This window comes from Uloborus diversus, chromosome 3 (assembly GCF_026930045.1).
Source record: "Uloborus diversus isolate 005 chromosome 3, Udiv.v.3.1, whole genome shotgun sequence".
In the NCBI taxonomy this organism is placed as follows: Eukaryota; Metazoa; Arthropoda; class Arachnida; order Araneae; family Uloboridae; genus Uloborus; species Uloborus diversus.
In genome coordinates, this window is record NC_072733.1 from 174,669,702 (window position 1) to 174,693,384 (window position 23,683).

The 23,683-nt window shown below is 32.2% G+C and overlaps 1 protein-coding gene across 1 annotated transcript in view; it reads right to left on the reverse strand.

Annotated features, from left to right (window-relative positions):
* Positions 1-23,683, reverse strand: part of LOC129219299 (serine/threonine-protein phosphatase 6 regulatory subunit 3-like) — a 129,909-nt gene that overhangs the window by 98,641 nt on the left and 7,585 nt on the right. The window contains exons 2-6 of the mRNA XM_054853641.1: positions 22,390-22,424; positions 22,227-22,292; positions 14,769-14,848; positions 1,944-2,030; positions 1,685-1,871 (exon numbers count right to left, since the gene is read on the reverse strand). Of these exons, the coding sequence (XP_054709616.1) occupies positions 1,685-1,871; positions 1,944-2,030; positions 14,769-14,848; positions 22,227-22,286 (414 nt within the window). The 5' untranslated portion in view covers positions 22,287-22,292; positions 22,390-22,424. The remainder of the gene's footprint in view (positions 1-1,684; positions 1,872-1,943; positions 2,031-14,768; positions 14,849-22,226; positions 22,293-22,389; positions 22,425-23,683) is intronic.

Sequence of the window (23,683 nt, forward strand, 5' to 3'; positions counted from 1 at the left end):
ATTTATTGTCTGTCACTGTAAAATCCATGTTAATTTGTTTCGTAGAAGGTGACAAATAAATAGTATTAAAAAAAATAATTTAAAAAGATTTATGGGGTTGCAGCGAACATGGGACGGAAAATTCCACATTTATAGAGAATGACCCATATATAGTCAAAAAAAGTCACCAAAGGGATTTTTACAGCAGTACATTTCAAGTAGAACAATAAGCTTCTATTTCAAGCACAATTTTTTGGGGCGGGGGCTGAAAGCAAGGGATTCCAAAAAAACCTTTGATTTTGAGCTTACTAAGTATTGCACAATGTCGATTCAGGAAATAATCAGAAAAAGGAAAAACCAGAAACAGATGCTAAAAGATTGCAGTCCAATCACCTGCAATGCGCTGAAATTGCCTAGAGCTTTTTCCTACGTGCATATGATATACTGTACAGAACAGTGGTGGAATTGGGTCTTAGAAAGGTCTAAAAGCTATGGTAGTGCTTTTTAATCAGGATTAGAGAAAGGATTTTTCTTTTACAAAACAAAATCTTGATAAATTACGATAAGTAATGATGAAATAAAAAATCTGAAGAAAAACGGGAGAAAGTGATACTTAAAACGTAAAACCGGGATAAATGGAAAAAAATGGGAGTCTCCCGTGCAAAATAGGGTAGTTGGCAGGTCTGTTATGCATAAAAAAAAACAAAATATTAAAGATGCATTAAAATTTTCTAATACAATTTGAATCTCTAGATTTTATGAAAAGGAAATACTATGGATTCATTACCACACAAATCTATTCTTCATTCTATTTCCCATTATTCCTCATTCCTATTTCCCATCTATTCCTCATTCATTATCACACAAATCTAACTGTGTAATATGCCAGAATCAATTACCAAAGAGCATACTTTGACAAAATAGAGAATAAGCAATAGCACATTACTCTTTTACTTTGTCTTACATGAGCATAAAAAAATCAAGGACACGAACAAAGGAAGACTAGAAAGCTGTCTCAACCTATGAGAATAAATACAAAAGATCTCAAGCCGAACAATTGAATGGGTGGCGGGAAAACGTAAGTTGAAAACATCAACTTTACACTACGGCCAAAAAATAAATTTGCTTAGTGCAATATACTAAACAGGCCATTGAGAGAAAAATACAAGGTTTTTCCATTCAATTACCTGCTCACTTTCTATTCCATCACCAAAACTACTACACGCCCACAAAGCAGGTTTGCAACATACAACGTTCTTCCATGAATTATGAACACTTCATTTACAAAGCCAATGCCAACTAGCTCATTAAATGGCCATATAAACAAACTAAAACAACAGGTGATTCATTCTCTGTGGACTACATTCAATGTTTTTCTACAGATTTTTTTTTTTTTTTTTTTTTTTTTGAAAATCTACATACAACGTTTTCCCTCCACCCATTCAATTAATGAGGTGTCAGAACTCAAAAATTAGCTGTTTAAAATATGCATTTATTTTAAAGAAGCAATTTTGAGGTTCTAGGGTGGAAAGGAAGATTTAGAGTAACAGTAATTATAGTGATGGCTAAGAAACTTCGTATTTCCATTAAAACATTACGTGTTCATCATTCTTTAAGCTGGTTTTGATATACAGAATTTTTCTGAATTTCCTTATTAGGCATAGAAATTACACCATAAAAGAAGAGAAAAACTTTAAAATCTCACCTCATCAGTTTTCTTCGATATAAGTAGTCCCAATGTTTTACTGAAAAAACTAGCTAACAAAGGATTTAAAGCTTTTTCTGTGTCTAAAAACCTATACAATTTTTCTAGTACAGCTTCATTTCCAACTAATGCATCATTGATCTGGGCAATGTCAAACGTTAACAGTTCACATGCTCGATTGGCGTGCCTAAAATGAATGAAAAATTTAGAGCTCATGAAATGTTTTCAAGTAAGATCACTCAAAGTCAAAAATGTGTACCTGTAGCGTAATCTCTCATCGCCCTCATCATCGGGCTCTTCAGTGATCAATGTTACCATTTCATCCAAAACATCAGGGCGAACAAGACTAAAAAAAATTATAAACTTGTTAATATATTGGAAAAGATTACTACACACATTTCATACAGCTTAAGAAACAATTGATATACATTGTGCTGCTAAAGGCATATTGTTCTTTGCTTTTTCACTAACACTTCTTTTTTAATCAAGGGATATATTTCTATTAGCCAATAAGAGTAGAATTCATTTCCTATGAAATTTGGTAACACTCTAAAAAAATAAATAACTATTTCATCAAAAGATTGAAGTTTATTTGGAGAAGCCCAGCAACAAGCCATACTGGGCAGGCTTTGGTCAATTAATTAGGTAGTGAAAATCATGAACCTTTTGGAAACTATTGTGAGCAACTGCTTCCAAATAGCTATTCCAAATGTAAATGGCAATTAACAACCTTTTGAGGCACAAAATTAGCAGATTAATCTGCTAATTTTGTGTGTCAAAACGTTGTTGATTGCTATTTACCTCTATACACAGAGGAATTTTTTTATTTTTTATTTCAAATGTCTTTTACCCTATCAAAGTAGTAAGTTTCATTAATTTCAAGATTAGGGAGTGATTTCAAATTATTATAACTCTTTTAAAGTAGTAAGTTTTACTCATTTCAAGATTAGTGAATGATTTGAAGAAGCAGAAAACAATGATCAGTGGCTCTGCATTACATAGAAAAACTGAGCCCATCAATGCCATCCCTTTTAATAAATTTAAACAACTAAATTACATTCTTTTAACTTTTTTTTGCTCCGATGAAAGGATTGACAGTACGTGTTACGCGATCAAGGTTTCTGCTTCCCGTGCATAAAATCGTTACCTTAAAATATTTCTTTTATTCTCCTCTTTCTCTCGTCTTGTTTTTGTGAAATAATAAAGTCTGGTGTGAAGAAACATATAAAAAATAAAAAATAACAAACTGAGAAAAGCAAAAGTTTAACATGTGTATAGAACTAATCATATTCATCCAATACATCCACCATAGAAATATTCTTTTTCTAGTCTTCTGCTTTCTAGTTTTGTGGACAAAGTTTGATATTATATTAATATCATTATGGTTGTAATCATATCATAATTAATATCATAAAGTTGCACCGAATAATGTTCTTGATATCGGTTCTTTCCTCTTTCATTATAAAAATTCTCCCTTTGAACTCAAAATTGCCAAATATAGTTCAGCTTACAAGCGCTACCTTGCACGCACGAAAGTGAATCGCTCTTGAAAACCGACAGTTAAACATCTAGCCTGAAAACATCATTTGATGTTCTATCCAATATTTAAACATCATGAATGTTGGGAATTGAAAACATTTGTCATCACCATAGAAACGTTTTTCCAAAATCTCAACTTGAGAGATAAGTCCTTTTAAGAAATGATGGGTACCAGTTTTAGCAGTTAGATTTCAATGGCTTCAACAGATCTTACTGTGAATCTTGATATAATTTCAGAATTTCACTCATAAAAAATGGAATTTCACAAAGTAATAATTTATCATATCAGTTTAATATTTGTTTCACTGTCCCAAAATCCTGATTGCAAAGGACAAATTAATGCCCTCATAGAGGAAAATCATGAGCAATCTTGCTAAATTTTTTCAGTGTTATTACTTCCCTTTACAAAAAAGGAAGTATTGTATTTGCGAAAAAAATCACTCAAAATTTGGCCTTAATTTCCATTTTGTTCACCCCCGAATTTATGTTGAGTTTTTTTTCAACCTGACCACACGCTGATAAGTGCCTAAGAACGTATAAACACCCGAAATATCCATTTTGACATTCCCCAAGTTAATTACAAAGACTTTTCTCGTGACATCGGTATGTATGTGTGTATATATGTCGCATAACTCAAGAACGATATGTCCTAGAAAGTTGAAATTTGGTGCGTAGACACCTAGTGAGGTCTAGTTGTGAACCTCCCCTTTTGGTTGCATTCGGGTGTTTCTAAAGGGATCTTTTGCCCCTTTTTTGGAGGAAATCATTGTTAATTTTGATGTATACTCAATGTAAAATTTACTGTTGATCTGTTTGTTTAAATAAATGCTACTACATGCATTATAATTTATTAATATTCATTTGTATTATATAGACATTTGCATACCTTCAACTGATCTTACTTTTTTCATTTTCACTCTAAAATACTTTACAATGAATTATTTAAAAAATTCATGTTTGTTTGTTTTTTACATTAAAGTATCACTTGGATGGGAAGAATTTATATATTTATTTATCATTTTCAAACATTGAATTTTTGAATAAGTACGTTCAGTTTACTCAAAAAGTGGAGAAAATGGACAAAATGATATTTTGTCCTGGGCAGTTTTTCAAATTTTTTCCTAGCGGTTTTCTCCGGGGTGGACAAAACAGGACAACCCTATAGGAGGGACACTCTTCATCCTTACGAGTACCTCCATAAAATTTAAACCCTTTATGTTGGGGGTTGCATCTAGGACATCCCGTCAGATTAGTAAAAAAAAAAATTGATTATCAGAGATATTGAAGTGAGTCAGATTAACATAAGATAGGTTAATTACTAGCTAAAAAGTGTATATAGAGAAAATCTGATTATTTAATGGTAACTTAAGGATAGGAGAGTTATAAAGAAGTTTTAAAAAAACTTTGTCTTGACATTCTTGAGAGGGGTTGAATTTTTTATATTTTGAAGGGGAAAAAATGCAAAAATCACAAAAAAAAATTATAATTTGCCAATTTTTAAAAACGGAAGTGATAAACATAATCTATTAATCGGTCATTCCGTGTCAAATCAACACTGATTTTATCTCACCCTCTCAGATTTTAATGAAATTTAGTACAGGGGTAGTGGCAGGGGTCTGTCCAGGATTTTTCACAGGGTCCGTTTTTTGTGAAAAATAAAATAATTTGTGAAAAATGAGTTAATTTTGTGAAAAATCAAATAATTTCGAAAAAAAAATTTGTTTGTTAAAACGAAATTTTAGACTTAAGAGATGGCACAAACTGCATCAATTAAACTTAAAGTTGAGTGTTTTCCTCTTCTATGTCGAGAAAATCATTCTGGAGTGTTTTTCTGATATTTGGCGGCGGGGGGGGGGGGGGGGCAACGCTCTCGCAAGTATCAATATTTATCTACCATTCTACATTATGTTAAATTATACTAGAAATATTTCTGTACAGTATTTAAAATAATTTTAACAAAAAAATAAATAAATAAAATAAAATTCAGAGTGGGGTTCAGCATTTAACTTTTTGACCCAAGACACTCTTAAAAAGCACAGAATTTCGTTTAAAACTTATAAATTCCGTGATTTTAACAAAAATTAAAATATTTTAATTGTTTACCTCTTAACAATGCGTAATAATCATCAAAAATTCGAAAAATCGGATTCCCATAGCGGATGCAAAGAGATCGCAATTCTCAAAGTGAAGGCATCAAAAGTATAAAAACGGCTTGTAAAAGAAATATTTTTGATAAAATTATTTTAAAATTGCATTTTAGAGTCCTATGATAAACATTTCATTAATATCTGTGGACACAGTTGACGCAAAAAAAAATAAATAAATAAATAAATAAATAAATAAAATAAACCATCTATTCAGCATTTTAATTTTTGACTCATAACAGAAAATGGAATTTTGCTTTAAAAACTTGAAAAGAGAGTTCAAACAGAAATAAAGAGACTTTTCATTTATTTGCATCCTAATAAAGCGAAGTTAGCTTGAAAAAAGAACAAAATATAATTCTCATATCGGATGTTAAAAGATTGCATTTTTCAAAATGTAGACATCTAAAGAAAAAAAAACGGTAATTAAAAGAGTTGATTTAAAGTTATGTTAGCATCGAGAAATCAAAGCCCATATAATTTTCTCCCAAAATAACAATTAAACATCGCACCGAAAAACGCAAATATTGACAAGCTGGTAAAATGATGAGAATATTTTCTAATCAAGTCATTATAAAGATTCAGCGCCAGACGCTAAGTGATGATAATTTTGAAGTTGGTAACCCTAGCTGAAGCGATCATATTTTTCCCCACCCTTACTATCGCTTTGCAGTTCTAAGTTCATTTCGCAGATATATATTATTTTTGTTGTTTCTTAAATCATGAGCGCAGAGAAAAGTGCTTACCAATGAGTTTTCAGAAAAGTTTACAACAACACCGCTGCTAATTAGCTGTGATAAAACAAACAACCATTATATTTATTTGGCAGTAGCAATTATTTATCGCTTGCAGGAGCATCGCAAGAGTGCCGATTTTTTTTTTTTTAAATTAGCCGATTTTGTATAAGCTGATCCCTCTAATTTGACTTAAAAAAAGGTTCCAAAAATTATCTGTTTATACACAGAAATATGCGTTATTTTGCTTTCAGATTTGCTCTTTCAATAAACAATTTGAAAGATCCGATCTTGTTTATCAGAATTTTGTGAAGGGTCCGTTTTGTTTGATCGGGATTTTGTGAAAGGTCCGTTTTGTTTGATTGGGATTTTGTGAAAGGTCCGTTTTGGTTGATCGGATTTTTGTGAAGGGTCCGTTAACGAACCCAGTCCTCTGGCCAGACCCCTGAGTGGTTATATTGACATAGGAAAATGTTAATTTTTTTTTGAAAAATACTAAATGATTTTGAAGATACAATGCTGTAAAAATATCAAAAATAGGTCAAAACACATGAATGACCAAATTTTCAAAATGACTAGGAATCTTTTCTACTTAAGATAGAAAGCTGAAACAAGTGCTATTTGACAGCCTTTTTAATGACCTTTCTAATGATATGTAACATAATTAGGTCTGAAAAGAATTTATTTTAATTAAATTTTAAATTTCTCAAAATGTGCTGTTTCAATTTTTTTCAAAAGAAAAAATTTTTTTTTATGTCTACACCTTACTGAAATGGCTGTAGAAATTTCAAGATGGGATCACAATGGGTTCATGTTAAAATATTTCATTGAGTATAGTGTTGGATCCAAGACACTATCATCACATAAGCATGGTTTAAGTAGAGGAGAGCCATTCCATTTCACATCAGGCAGGGTCTGTCACATGACCATCACCGATTTTTTTGAAAAAAATACAGTAGTTACAACTAAGGGACATATGAAATATCCCAAAAGGATTTTGCAAGAAAAATTTTTTTTTCTTCAGTTACAGCCTATTAAAATTCTGCACAAAATCTGCCATTTTGGAAAAAACCGGCAAAACACTCCATTTCAAATGGACATTATTTCAAAAGTATTTAACCTATTTGAATAATTCTTTTTTCTAAAAATAAACAAGGACCCATATATCCTCTAGACATCGTTTTTGAAAGTTTAGTTAGGTTTTTTGATAAAGAAAAAAAATCATTTTTGTCGCGAAAAAACTGCATTTTTACCGATTTTATGATTTTTTTTCTCCATGAAAAAAAAGTTTTTTTTACTAAACGGAGATGGCAGTCTAAAGCCCTTATATGATAGTTTCATAACATATTTTATTATAATCCTTGGATGCATATAGCCTCGGAAATAAAATTTGAAATTTTGAAAATTTTCAAAAATTAGCGATTTTTGAAGTGATTTTACTCAAAAAACCCATTTTTTAAAAATCTAAAAATTGGCTCATTTGAACCCCATATAATGCTTAACAAGTGGGTAGACACCGCATCCCGTATTTTTTCCCATAAAATGTTTTATGATTTTTTGAAAGTGACCTTATCGCCCATGGCATGCATGTAAAATAAAAATGTCTAACAATTCCAGTCAGTGAAATTCTGATTATATTAATGCCTAATAGCTACAATAATGGTGCACTTTATCAGGAACAACTAAAATCTTGCTGACTTTTAATAATATACCAGTAACAAACCGCTTCTGATGACCCAGTCAATTCGTCTTTTTGTAAGACTCTGTGTGTCGCCTTTAGATAGAAGAGCCTTTGGTGATTATATTAATGACTAATAGCTATGATAATGATGTACTTCATCAGAAACAGTAAAAATCTATATTTTTTTTATAAATATTAGTTTATTTTGTCTCCAAAGCTATGCATTCACCGTTACTTTCATATCCAGCAACGAATCATATTTTTTCTCTTTCAATTCTCTTTCTCTTCAACTCAATTACGCGACAGGGGAAACCATCAAAGGGAAGAACAATACAATGCATTTAAAACGATTAATTTTAACTTCATGCTTTGGTTGACATTGGCGAATGTTGTCACATAATTTTTGGATCCTACCTAGTATGAGTACTTTTGTACGTAAGAATATGTATACTAAATTCATACCGCAAAACTCACTTGTAGTTTAAGAATTTAAAAAGGCCACTGTTTTATGAGATAAATAATTTATTGAACATGGTTGTAAGTTGAGGTAACCAAACAGATCTCACCAAAGGTAGCTATTATAGCCAGGGATCCATTTTCTAACAAAAGAATGTCAGGATCCCTATAGTATTCAGAACTTATTTTAATGCTTAAGTGGCCTGAATTCGGTCAAAAATACAAAAATTTGAGTGAAACAAATGAGGAAGTATGGGATCTCAGCTCCCATAACAATTAGGCGCTGATCAGCAGAAAAATATATTCATTTAACAAAGTACAAAAAGACGAATTGACTGGGTCATCAGAAGCGGTTTGTTACTCGTATATTATTAAAAGTCAGCAAGATTTTAGTTGTTCCTGATAAAGGGCACCTTTATTGTAGTTATTAGGCATTAATATAACCAGAATTTCAGTTACTGAAATTATTAGAAATTTTTATTTTACATGCATGCCATGGGCGATAAGGTCACTTTCAAAAAATCATAAAACATTTTATGGGAAAAAATACGGGATGTGGTGTCTACCCACTTGTTAAGCATTATATGGGGTTCAAATGAGCCAATTTTTAGATTTTTAAAAAATGGGTTTTTTTGAGTAAAATCACTTCAAAAATCGCTAATTTTTGAAAATTTTCAAAATTTCAAATTTTATTTCCGAGGCTGTATGCATCCAAGGATTATAATAAAATATGTTATGAAACTATCATATAAGGGCTTTAGACTGCCATCTCCGTTTAGTAAAAAAAACTTTTTTTTCATGGAGAAAAAAAATCATAAAATCGGTAAAAATGCAGTTTTTTCGCGACAAAAATGATTTTTTTTTCTTTATCAAAAAACCTAACTAAACTTTCAAAAACGATGTCTAGAGGATATATGGGTCCTTATTTATTTTTAGAAAAAAGAATTATTCAAATAGGTTAAATACTTTTGAAATAATGTCCATTTGAAATGGAGTGTTTTGCCTGTTTTTTCAAAATGGCGGATTTTGTGCAGAATTTTAATAGGCTGTAACTGAAGAAAAAAAATTTTTTCTTGCAAAATCCTTTTGGGATATTTCATATGTACCTTAGTTGTAACTACTGTATTTTTTTCAAAAAAAATCGGTGATGGTCATATGACACTTTTCATACCTGCCTGCCTGATTTGAAATGGAATGACTCAGGAAGACATTTATCCAAAGCATGAAATTAATTCTATTTGAGTTGGATTGTGTCAAGTAACTGACTGCAAGAGTGTTTCCTTGTTTGGAGTCCTTATGTGTGTTTGTGAAGGGAGGAGGTGGGTATTTTATTTTTATTTTTCTGAAATTTAGTGCTTTTCAATTCGTTGTATAGTTTTGATAAATTTGAGTGAAAGTTTGAAAGTAGAATTACTCTATATTTTTAAGCTACTGGTATCAGATAATCAAATTCTCGATCATTTGGGGACTAATTAATTGACTAGGACCAGCCTAGCTGGGCCCAGAGCCTGTTGCTGGTCGTCGTATTTGTATTTATATTTTTGTTGGTGCTGTACATGCCATATATGAGTTACACTCTGACCTGCTAGTATGAAGATTTAGGCTTTTAATTCCAGCAAATTTAATGAAATTTACCCTTAAATAGGATTTCTTTTCTATTTATTTTATATAAAACTCCAATTGCAAAGATTCAACCTTTGGGTTTTTTTTTTTTTTTTTTTCACTTTTCCCTACTATATGTTGGTATGGATATACAATCTTTTACTCATGGTAGTATTCAGTTTATTTTATCTCATTCATAAAAGATCTTTAAGTTTCCTGCAATTTTAATTGGAAGACTTTTCCAAAGTTTTTGGGAAAGGATACCTTTATCTTGTTGGAGTCTTCCCCCCCCCCCCATTTCCTCATTAGGAAAGCAGGAGATGTGAAATATCACATAATTTTTTGTTCTCCCGTTACTAAGGCCTCATTATTTTTTTTTAAAAAATCTTAAAAAGTGTTTCTCCCTTTTGTTTCAGTCTCGTTTTCGGAAGGTATTTTAAGCTTGTAAAAGGTTTGCATTTCAATGCAAAACTAATCTCTTTGGATATTATTTGATCTGACCTTTCTGATTTTGCTTTTATCAATTGGGGATTCTCCTTAATTTCTTAGTTCTTAGGAGCAAAATTTTGATCCAAATCTTTAGGACCTTTAATATCTTTAGTGTGCTGGCTTATTTCACTACCTTTTTTGAAGTTTTTTTTTTTTTTTTTTTGGAAAATTGGTTAATTTCAGCATTTTATTAAATTTTACAGCCTTTCTCTGTTCATCCAGTGCGAAAGATATCTTAATTTCCTTTTATCTCTTACTGTGTTCTCTTCATTTTAAAGTAAATTAAAACACTGCACCAGTAAAGTATCTTCAGTTACCCAATTTTTTAATTTAATATAATATTTACATCATGCCCAATTTTTGATAAACACTTGATATATCCAGACAATTTTTTAAATTACAAAATACATTAATTTTGGGCAATATACAATTTATTAGAATTTCAAACTAAAATTTCAATTTCCTTTCCCTCATCATAATATAACTGAAACTCAGCTTATTCACTATATCCTTGGTCAGTATCAATGTAAGACATGTGATTCAGAGCTAATTGGATTGAATACCGAGCTTGAAACAAAGAGGTTTCATTCATCTTAATATATAAAAATCTTCTGTGCAGACGTTTGTCACCATAAGGCTTTTAAACGGCTGGACCGATTTTGATCAAATTTTTTGTGGATAATTAAATTGTGGCAAGCATGGTTTCGACAGCTCGATGGATTGAATCGGAAAGGTTTTTGTTAATTAATTTAAACATTGGATGGTTATATCTCCCAAATGATTAATATTTATTTTAACCTAATGTTGAGCGAGAACTGAAATAAATATTTAACCCGCGTTGCCAAAGACAATAAGAAACCCAGCAGTGCTTTTTTAATGAAATTTCCTACTGTGATATGTCAATTGAAAATAGATAAAACGTAGAGAGAGAGCGAAGCCTTTTTTCATTTCTTGAAAACAACGATTTTAGGTCCCGCGATATATTTTAAAGTAAAGTAAGTGGAAGTTTCAAGCAAAGCGTGTGTTTCTGTCATCGTAGTTGAACCATGTGACCGGATCGGTGCATTAGGTTTTCCTAACCAAATGATCTGAAAGTACCGTACCTAGCAACATTTGTTTCTCAGCAGAAATCCATCTGAGTTTTGGCAGCAATGTCAAGAATACATTAAGGATTATCTAACTAATCAGTACATTAGTAAAGGAAAAGATGATGGAATTTAAAGACAAAAAAAAAACTTATTTTCGTCCAGATAAATCACAACAGAGTAGTTAGTTCTGTACACAAAAGATTCAGTGCAGTGGAAGATCTTTATCTTTGGTGGAAAGAACTAATTAGGCATTGTATGAAGTTTTTAAAACTTTTTCGTTCAAAAGTTCGGACCGCTAATCGGTTGGAGTTAGTTTCGCTGACTGATCAGCTGGATTACAGTAACGTGGTGGCTTGGCGATTTTGGCTATAAACAATACAGTTGCGTGATCATTTTTTTTGCATTTTAAAGCTACTGTTATTGTAATTTATTGCATTTTTTGTTTATTGGGCAAAAGATTTCAAATTACAAAGAATTGTTTTTAGAGAGTGTTTATTCATTTTAGTTGAAGAATGTGTTTATTTTTACACCAGGAGGGGGGATGAGTGACTTTCGCTTATACTGAATTACTGTTTTTACCTTTATCATTTTTTTAAATGATATCCTTTCGATTGTTTTATTCTTTTTCATATGGGGGATGTTGCAGCAGGATTTCCCGTTTGTTCTAGATGGGTATTAGTTTTTTTCACTTAATATCTGAGGACGATTTTTGTCCTTTGAGTATGACTGAAGGAGCAAAACCATGCAATCTATGAAGCTCTTTCAAGTTACAGCGATAAAAAATAGTCAATAAAACAACTGCTCAGTGGGCATAAGATATATCAAGTTGCAATAAATATATGCATTCTCACACCAAGCAGCTTAAAACCTTCTCTTTTTACTTATTTTTTTCAACAAAACGGTTCAAACACTTGATAGTTTCCCGAATTTTTTTAACTTTTCAATTTACAAAGTTTGAACAGAACAATGTCTGTCGGGTCCTCTAGTTACTAAATATATCTAGGCATGCTCATTTTTTCATCAATATTTTTCGTGTATAAAACATGTCTGGATGCATACTATTTTGGTCACTCTTACTTAGTAATCATTAGTAAAAATTTAGCAAGCTATGGTAACAAAATTTTTAATCTGATTAAATTTTTCATCATTCTCTTCTTGTTTATGTCTTAATGATTCTTAAGCAGTTAACTTTAAATATTTCTTTAATACAGCAAATTATCATTCACATGAATAATAACTCAATTTAAATCAATCCCCCTCCCTACCCACTCCCCTTTTAGAGTATGTATCAATTACAAAGACATAAAATTTATCAAATAAAGAGAAATAGAAGACATTTCATAGAATAAGAAATTTGTTTCACTACTTTTATTACGTTATTTATCTTAAAAATCTTACAAATAGATTTATCTACAATAGATACAATAGATGATTCTACTTTCAAACTTTTATCCATGTTTATCAGTACTATTCAGCAGGTTTAATATAATAAATTTTGCAAATAAATAAATATTTTTTACAAATACAATAACAATAAAAAAAATATTTAAAAAAAAATCCTCCCAACCCCTTCCACAAACACCTAGAATAACCCTAGAATAATATAATTTTGGGTATTTACCCAAGGCCTGGGTAAATACCCAAAAACTGGGTATTTTACAAAAAAATGCAAAAAGTGAATGGGAATTTTTTTTTTAATCTAAATGTGAAATAATTGGTAAAACTGATACATACAAATTACACAGTTTATAATATTTTTTATTTAAAGACTTGATGAAATTATGAAAGAATCATATCGTGAACCAAAGAATCTTTCTTTTCAATGTCTTAATTGGAGAAGATGTTTGCTTTTTTTGTAACCAGTTTAGTTTTTAACTTTTTGTAGAATGGCCTTTTATATCTGAAAATTGGCTATCAACATTGATTAGACATATCCAACACATTTAATGTAAATATCATATTAGATTGCTAAGTTGTTTCAAACAATAATTCTTTAAATATGTGATCAAAATACAATTTTTTGGCAAAAATTTATTGTTTTGTATATGGTTGGTTATACAAAGTGTATTCTGAAAGTAATGTAATGGTTTTTTCCAGGCCGCTTTTATTGGTCAGAGTATAATCGAACTACTTGGTTTAAGTGAGGGGGATCCTAATTTTCTCCGGAAAACCAGTCTCGGGGTTCTCCGAGCTGTGGAAGTAGCCGGACGTAAGTTAATGTTAACTTCCGCGCATCAATCGTGTCACAGGAAAAATGGTATGCGATTAAGTTTTGTTGCTTAATCAACAAAATCTCTTGAGGAGACTAACAAAATAATTCGTGAGGCTTACGAGGACTCTTTTCTGTCCTATTCACAAGTTTTGAGGTGGTTAAAGACCTTTAGGGCCGGAAGAGGTTCAAGATAACAACGCTCTGGGCGGTCGTCAAACAGCAAAACTGAAAAAAATGTGGCTCGTGTTCCTCAATTGTTGGACTTTGACCCTAGATTGACTAGCAAGATGGTTGCAAATGAACTGAACATGTCATCTACTGCTGTGTTTCGCATTACTCAAGATTTAGCGATGAGAAAAGTGTAAGGCAAGTTCGTGCCGAAGCATAATGCGCTGCGAATCCTCGAGTTCCTGACTAAACATCAGGTGAAAAGGTTGTGCCAGGCCCCTATAGTTCTGATGTCGCTCTGACAGACTTCTTTTTGTTCCCTCGGATTAAGGCAGGCCTGAAATAAACCATTTTTCATCCCTAGAAGAGATCCAATCAGCCAAGACGAAGACCTATAGGGAGATCCCCCAAAACCCCTTTCAGGGCACTTACCAGTCAAGGCAGAGACAATGGAAGAAATGTGCAGAAGCCTAAGGACATTATTTTGAAGAATTTTATGTGTCTGTGCAAATCTGTTCAATAAATTACTTTTAAAAAAAAATTGCATTACTTTTGGAATAGACTCTGTATATATATACATAGTGGAATACATACAGAAAAGTATTTTAGTTGAATATAAATTTTTGAAATAAATACCCGGGTAAATACCCATTTTGGGTATTTACCCGGGTATATACCCTGGGTATTTACCCCTAAAAATAAATACCCGGGTATTTTACATCACTATGTACAACAGACCAGGCCAACTCCTACTATCTCTTAACATAAAACAGTGAAGAGGTTCTTGTACCATTTGTACCAGTTATCATTGAATTTTTAATATCAACGCTTCCAATCCTTTGATTTGAACTGCCACATCTTTTTACTACGTAAAAAAGAGTTGATAAAATGAATGGGGGAGAACGCACCATTATAACCAAAATGTCAGTTTGAGAGTTAAAAAAATATGTATAACAGATGTTTAGACTTACAAGTCAAGCAATTTCTTAGTCTGGGCTTTGCATTCTTGAAGAATGTCTTCTTCCTCCATCAATTCTTTTAGGGTTACATTCTACAATTGTATAAGAAATTATGCTGAAATGAATGTTACAAATGAAAATTCAACAATACAATCATTAATCTAAACCTCTTACTATTTATAGTACTCTAAGATATGTAGTTTGCATCGCATTTTATGTCTTTTTCCTTTTTTTTTCAAACTCTTAGCTTAACAAAAAATGGTTATGAAAGATTCTACGCTAAAGCTTTCTTCTTAAATCAGAATCTTAGATTCTCCCATACATGGTGCAGGGGTGGAAAATCAAAAATCAATTTCTGGAGCAGTTTCCGAGCAGGTTAAATTGCATTTTGAAGCAGTAATTTGCAATTTCAGAGCAGGTTTAAATAACATTTTTAAGGGTTAACACATCCTATTAGACCTTATTTCTGACAAGCTGTATTAAGTAACAATATACATGAACATATATACAGTAAAAACCCTAATAACGGCCACCCCTCAAAGGCGGACATCCCTCTTATGCGGACAATTTTTAATTCCCCAGTTCCAATGCAAATAACATTATTAAACCCGTCCTGCGGACACTTCTCTATTGCAGACAAAAAAAAATTGCCCGTTAGTGTCCGCATTAGAGGGATTTTTACTGTAGTTAAACCTTGTTATCACAACAATTGAACTTCATGATACTCCGGATGTCATGTCCCCTTTTCAGAGTCCTGGTCTTGTGACAAACAATCTTACTGTTGATTCGCTCCGGTTTTCACGACCCAGTATTTTCTTGCGAAAACCTGATTGCCATGATATTTTGAACAGCTGAGACAAGATCGAGTTTTCCCTTACACTTGAATTTTTCTCAATAATATAATGAAAAGATCGTGACGAGTTTATGGTTGGAATTTCTGGCAAGCCATAAGATATATCTGTTATTATAGCTTATGCATGCAGATTTGAGAATGACAGGATATGTCTATTAATTTTGAAAGCGATAAATTTTAGCCTTTGACAAGAGGAGCGGTCGAAAGAAATGCAAAGCAGATAAATTTTGAAACTGGATTATGCAGGAAAAGAAAAAACCAGAGTTACTTTCAGATATTATTCATTGCAAGCTTCTCCCATGAGAGAAAGATAAAACTGAGCCCCGTTTTAGATTGACAAGGAGCACATACAACTTTGAAGAACAGAAAAGTAATTGAACACTTTCTTTCTTGTTCGAAAAGTGGGGGTATGCAGTCAATCTAAAGCAGTTTTAAGTAAAAAGCCTTTCAATTGGTTTCGTTTCTGCTGATAATTAGTTAACCTTTTTTTTTCACTTAAAAACCAAATTCTTTGAAAAAGTTTAATTTATTATTAAAAAAGTAAGCAAACACAAATAAAAAGTATTTTAGAATAAAATTTTAAAAAAGCAAGGGAAGCATTTTTTTAGCCTTATTGGTCAATTCCAGTAGACCTTCGTTTTACGTGGGGGTTACGTTCCATGAAAATGCCACGTAAATTGAAACCGCGTAAATTGAGACCAATAGGGGTTAGGCTCCGTCGATAAAAAAAATACTTCATTCTAGTGATGAATAATTGTATAATAAGTTAAATGTGTACTTACATCAATTTTTATGTACAACATGCATGAAGAAAATAAATTCATTTCGTGTTCTGGTTATAAAGAGGAGCTGGCTATGATAGTCTTTTGGCAGTCATTAAGAATTTTTCTCTGTTATTCTTTGCAGAGAATTAACGCATCCATGATCACTTGCGTCATTTTCATGCTAGAATCTTCCTTCACTAACAAATCAAAAGAATCATTTCTGTTGTCTAGAAATGGCTCAAAATTTTCAATGTGAACGTTGTGTGTCATCGATGTCGGTATCCTTGTTGGTTTTGGCCTCTTTTGTCACTGATAAAAGCTCCTCTTCCAGTGAGTTCTCCAGTGAGTTTAATAACTTTACTTCTGGAAAGAGCTCTAGAACCAATCGCATAAAATGTCTCAAGCCAAACTCGATATTTAGCACGCCAAAATGCAGTTTATTACGTGTAATCTGCAATCTTCAGGAGTTTGTATTTTGAAAGAGGGGAAAATGTTATCTGTTTGTATTGCCTCGTCAGCGTAAATCCGAAATGCATCCACGTAAAACAAAATAAAGGCATCAAATCTTAAACCGCGTGTAATCCAAACCGCGTAAAATAAACCCGCATGAAACGAGGGTCTACTGCATTCAAAACTCTGTTGATTGAATATAATTAATATCATTGTTACTAATTTATTAAATTTACTACAAAGTATTGTTTAATTATACATTTTATAAACCTATTCTGGTTACAACGTAGCTTCAGGTATGGTAAGTTTTTATTTGGTCCTAAGGGTGAATTGCTAACGAAGCTCAACTGCGTATCACACATATCCACTTCGGCAAAACTTTTCATAGTTTAAAAAACCGATATAAAATTTGAAAATTTTCATCCTAGTGAATAGTAAATGTAAATTACTTTTATACAAGTATGTCAATACATTTTGGAATTATTTCAAATTTGGTTATATTTCAGATAGGATTCCATTTTGACAATTTAGATGAATTTACAAATTAAAGCAACTAATACTTTAAAAAATAGATAAACTCAGATTTTAAAATTAAAATATTTATTAAACTAAAAAAAAATTAAAATTAGCTAAAGTTGAAACAACTTCTAACTATCAAAATAATTGAAATATTTACAAGCTGCTAAAGAATTGAAACTTCAAGCATGGAGGCAATATTTAACGAAACATGTTTTGTGTTGCCATGTTTCCAAAACATGGTTTTAGACGAGGAAAAAATTAAGGAAATTCAATCAAAAGTTCACAAACCCAAAACATTATGAGAAGTAGTTACCAGAAATTGCCGCAACTACTGTTTACTACTGTAGTAGTTTGTACCAAAACTACTATTTTTTGTATCACACTAGTCACTACTCTATTTTTTCTTTTTTTAAATAATGTGCTTCTCTACAAACGACTAAGAATTGAAGCTACTTGTAGCGCACTACTTTCGACCAACGACTCCGACCAAGATGGCAGCGGATATGCATGTGTGATCAACCCACTTTTCAAAGACCTATTGTATGCCTCTCCTTTAAGTCTGAAAAATGTTCATACTGCCCCCCAGCTAAATCTGAAATACATCTTTGATCACAATAGAGTCCTTCTTGTTAACATTTTAGTTAGTTTTTCTATTAAAAAATAATAACAATAACCTGATGTTATTTCTTAAACTAAAATACTTTTTGCTCCATGCAGATTGGTTTGCATATGATTGCTCCAATGTAAACAAACATCTCAGCACATGATATGACGTCATTTGGTCTGTTCAGTCAGTTGAATTGGATTGTGCTTTAAGCTCCTTTTTTTTTTATAACCACACGGCAACGGTTCTTGTTTTTTTGCGTAAATTCTCTCACTTAGTGTTAATGCTGTTATTTATGTCTGCGTGTCCATCTGGTCCAGTGTAATGTAAATGATGTAGTTCTTTAGTTTCTTATGTGAAAATGCATGTTTGATAAATTTTTATGCAGTTTGCCACTTAGCACACAAGTTGCTTGGCAAAAGAACACTATTAATTTATTGTTCCAGTTGAACTGGACTCAATGTTAGTGCACTGAGTGTTCTTCAAATACTGTTAACTTTACTTTTGAAAATGCTTCCTACAAACCTACACTTCTAAGTCGACACCATTTGTTCAAATCATGGGTGCAAGTTTGGTGATGTGTTCAGGAAGGAAAATATTTTCTGCCCCCCCCCCCCCCCCCCGGCACGTGTGCTTGAGGAAAAATTTATGTGTATAAATGTTGTAGGTTTTAACAATGCCAGTTTTTGAATCTGTGTTTGATTTGAATTGTAAGCCTTTAAATTGTAATATTTAAGCGTTTTGATATTGTAATTCCAAAAACCTAAAATACGGCAATAATGGGGGCTCTGGGGGCTCTCCCCTAATATTTTTTTTAAAATTAAAGTCCAAAAAACGAAATGGTAGGCCATTTTGGTAAAGTTCAGGGAAAGGAGGGGTTCATGGACTCTTATATCAATTATTTCAAACTGATAGTCCCAAAATCACAATATTGGACGACCTTCCTTCAAAAATATTAGAGAAAGAGGAGGGGCGCTCTGGGCTCTCCCCGAAATTGAAGCTTTAAAAACGATATTGTACTCCATCTTTCACACGTTTATACACTTTTTGACTGCATTATCGAAGAGATGGAGATCAGGAACCCTCCTTTGTCAATATTTCGAAATTGAAGTTCCAGTTTTAGACGATGTTGGAAAATGTTAGGGGTAAAAGCATTCACAGCTCTCCGTCATTAGTTTTTTGCCAATCGCAAACATTTTTATTGCAGCAATAAAATCGCTTGGGACATAAAATTTTCACTTTTGCAACATAAATCAGTTCTGATCGGAAAGTCTACTCAAGGTAGCGCCAACAAACCAGAAAAGAAGGAAAGGTGGGGGAAGGGTATGGGCGACGAACTAGCACCTTAGTCTTCATTTGAAAAAGAATTCTTTTATAAGACAGCAGGTAGTGAAATTAGCAATAAAAAAACCGCTGAAGTAGATATATTTTTTAAACTAGGTACACTTTCTAATATTCATTAATTAAAAAAACAAATAGGAGAACTGAATTTTCAACCCAGGCAGGGCCCCCGAATCACATCAATCTTAAGGCACTAAAATATAGCCTACAGTGGCGTTTTAAATATTCCAACATCAAAAAATTTTCGGAAGAGAACTCCCCAACCCCATTCCTCTGAGTTCACCACAAATGTCCTAAATTTGAATTTTTAAGGCTTCAGTTTCTAAATTTTTTTCTAGGAATAGTACCCTCCTTATTTATAAACATGACTTACGACCGTCTAAAAGTTTTAATACTTTAAATTCTGAAACTTTTTGAAAGCTTCCTATACCCTACCTTTTAAGTCATCCAAAGACAGCCCAAAACAGAGCTCTTAAAATTTCAGAAACGGAAAAATGTTGGGTCGGGTGGCAGAATACCCCCTCCCCTCATTGTGTTTACTAAAGACTGCAAGTTTGTGTTTAAGATTTATTTTTCCATTGAAAGAGCAACACCCCTCCCCACATCGCCAAAGACAACCCAAAGTTTTAAAACTTCAATTTCTAAAATGTTTCGAGAAAGACCCCCCCCCCCCCCCCACGAATTTCCTATCTCTTAACTCACTCAAAAATAGCCAAAACAGCATTTTAATACTTCAGCACGGAGAAATTTTCGGGGGAGAAAGCACCCGAACTCCTTCCCCTAAGTTCACTAAATTTGATTTAAATTTGCGGCTCCCCCTGCGGTTTTAAGTTCCAAATTTTTTTAAAGAAAGCCTCTGAATTCACTCTTCTTAAGTCCTCCAAAGACAACCTAAAGATGAGTTCTAAATACTTCAGCTTTTAATATTTTTCAGGGAAGGGGGGAGGGACCCCGAATCCCAAGACTGTCTAAAGTTGCGCTTTTCACGCTCCAGTTTCGAAATTTCCCCTAAAGACAGCCCTCCCCCCCCCCCATCTTGACATTGCTAAAGACAGCCTAAAAGTTTTAAGACTTCAATTACAAACACTTTTTGGGAGAGGGTCCTAAATTCACTTTCTGTTAGGTCATTTAAGTATAGCCTCAAACAGTTTTTAATACGTCAGCTACAAAACATTTTCATGTTAGAACACCAAAATCATCTTCAATAAATTCACCAATTGCCTAAATTAGTGTTTTTAAGACTCCAGTTTTCTATTTTTTTTAAACCTTCCTCTCCCCACTTTTACATAACTAAAGACAGCCTTAACATTTTTGACTTTTAAATTTTAAGAGTTTGCAGAGGAGAAATCCCCAACTACTCCTATCTTCGAAAATGGCTTTCAATTCAGTTTTTCAATATTTTACACTGCAGCTCTTGAGTAGCCCCCCCCCCCCCCTCCGCTCTTAGATTGTCCACGATATAAACGTTTTAAGACCTCAGTATCGAGGATTAATTTGCGGACTTACCCTCTCTGCAAGAGCAGCGTTTGTTCGCAAACTCATGCTGCCGTTATTTTTCTCACTTCCTTTCTTTCTCTCTCTCTCTCTCTCCCCCCCCCCATATATTTTAGCGAGTGTTATATAGAATGACATTGGAATTTAGTGGTTCCTTAAGTCTGTTAAAACTGTAGGAATGGTTGCCAATGATGTTTCAAACCAGCTTGAATTCCCCCCCCCCCCTCCGATTTTTTCTAAAATTCCCGTTTTCATTAAAATCTTCAAAACCCCTCATAATTCCCGTTTTACCTGGTATGCGGACGCCATTTGCTGTGGGGTAATTATTTCGTCTCATCAGTGCAATCGCTCTCAATCGGTGATTCAGATTCAACTCTAAGACATTTTAAGAGCGCACATAATTTTCATTTTTGTGTGTAAAGTTTTAAAAAAAGAAAAAAAACCAAAAAGATGATTGAAAATATCAAGAGAAAAGGCTAAGCTTTCAATAGAGACGATTATTTTGAAAAATCAGAGAGAATAGCGAGCAACACCTCGGTCTGCAATGAGGTGAGTTGGAAATAGAGCTACACCTAAAAAAAAGTCTAACGGCGCGAGTCTAAAAGCCACTCCTCCAAAAGCATGATGCAAGTAAAACAAGCCCATGGCGGAAAATCGAGAGAATGTCGATGTTAAATTCCTAGTAATGGAACAGTCCAGTAATTAAAGCATATTTTTTAAATACTCAATTTTTTTTTTTTTTTTTTTTTTTAACAAAAAACTGAAAGAAAAGTCATTGAATTGCTTTCCGTCTCGACCTCCATCTCGGAAATTTTGTCGAAAACGGAAGGTCTTGCACCCATGGTTCAAATAGCCCTACAGCACGAGCAACTATACTTTCAATCTCATCCAGTTGCGCATCTGATATGCGGATAGGCAGCTACCCTTGTCTCCTCTCACCTGACTAGATTCCTGCCGTGTTTCGTGATCATAGTTCAATTTCTTCTGGATGGATATATTTTTTGTAACAGTGTATTTGATTGTCAATCAATATGCTATTAAAATAGGCATTCTAAATCTAGAATAAACAATTCCAGTACATCACAAATAAATTCAATTTCGCTCATGAAAAAGAAAATTACATTTTATCAAACTTTTCAAAAAAAAAAGTAAATCTTCTTTAAATAACTGCAAAAATGAATAAAAGCTTGCACTAGATTTAAAGCAAAGCTGAAAATTTGCTGCATTAATTCCACTTTATTACATGGTTTTTAGCTGATTTCAATAATTTTCGAATTTGTAAGAAACTAGATTTTGTTTGCATCATAAACATCAAAATGCTCATTTGATAATACTGCTTTATAAAATAAATAAAATAATGTTATAAGTGTTTAATATACCAAATAAAAAATTTATTTTTCCTCCTCTAGCATGAAATTAGTCAACAATATTTTAATGAAACGTACCTCTTTATCTAACAGCGTCTCAATACAAGACCCAGTAATAAGGTTATATCTCCAAAACATTATCTGCTGAAATAAAAAAAGTTTATAGGTAATAACAAAAGACAAATGTTAACAATATTACATACAAGTAGAAAATGATTTCTAAACATGAATAAATACTCACTTAATTATCTTTCTAATATATGCAAAAAATCCAACCTGGAAAATATGTTCCATTAGTAAATAAAAATATCATAGCAAAAGAACTCCAAAACATGACTGTTCAAGTTTAACTTTTACTTTAGTATTTAAATTCATTAAAAAGGGAACTGATTGCGACCAACAGTATACATTCAATAAATTTGTTGCGAAACAGTATATTCATGAAGCTGACAAAAAAGCTCTGAAAGCTAATCTAGTGCTTGAATTCCTTAGACATTCGTTGAATTGGGTTTATTTTTCAAAATAAAAACATTTCATTAATGCAATTTTCTATTTTTTAACATGTGTCAATGAGCTTAACACATGCATTATGGAAAATCATCCGCCATGTTTAAGAAATCCTTTTCAATCTTGTAAATAGCAAATTAAATAAAATAGTACTTTATATATTTTTGATGGTTGGAAATTATCTTGACACATGCTATCCTATATTAGCTTATTTTATGTTTTGTTTTATTCAATGAACTGATTTTGAAACCATGCTAACATCAAACGCTTATTTTGCGGAAAATTGCTTCTTGTGTTTGCGATTTCAATCCTTTTGCATCTTGTAAATATTTTAATATGTTTGACCAACAGAAGTTGTTTTGACATCTACTACCTAAGATTAGCTCATTTCAATAAATAACAAATTTATTTTTGGGAAACATGCCAACATAAATCATATGCTTTGTGAAAAATTACTTCCAGTATTTGAGGTTTCATCTTATAAGTATTTCAATTAGTTAAAAAATTGGAATTTAGTTAAAATGTGTGACCTTAGCTTAAATTATTTTATTTTTCACTTTGAGTACTAAACATTAATTGTTTTTGTCTTACCTATCAATTAATGCAAGTGGGATTTTAACCATTATTTGCTTATTGGTTATCACTGATTTTTTGCAAAAATAATGAATTCAAGCAAATGAGCACATAGAATTTAAATTTAATTTTTGTGTTTGAAATGTAAAATTTTTTTTAAAAGCTTAATTTATGATCATCATGATCTTGATTTGCACTAAAATACTCAATGGCATAATGCATATTACTAAATAGTTTTTTAGGTAGGAAGGGGGAATCAGTAATTAAGAAGGGGGATGTGGGGTCAAGTAAAATTGTTAAGATGATTGAATTTTTTCAAAATGAACAAATCAGAAATTTGTTTTGAAAATTACAGTACATGAAGGAAAAAACATTGCATTTTATAATAAAACTTGCGTTGAAACAGTATTTTTTATTTTTGGCACTAAATTTGAGTCTTCAAAAAAAAAAGTGGA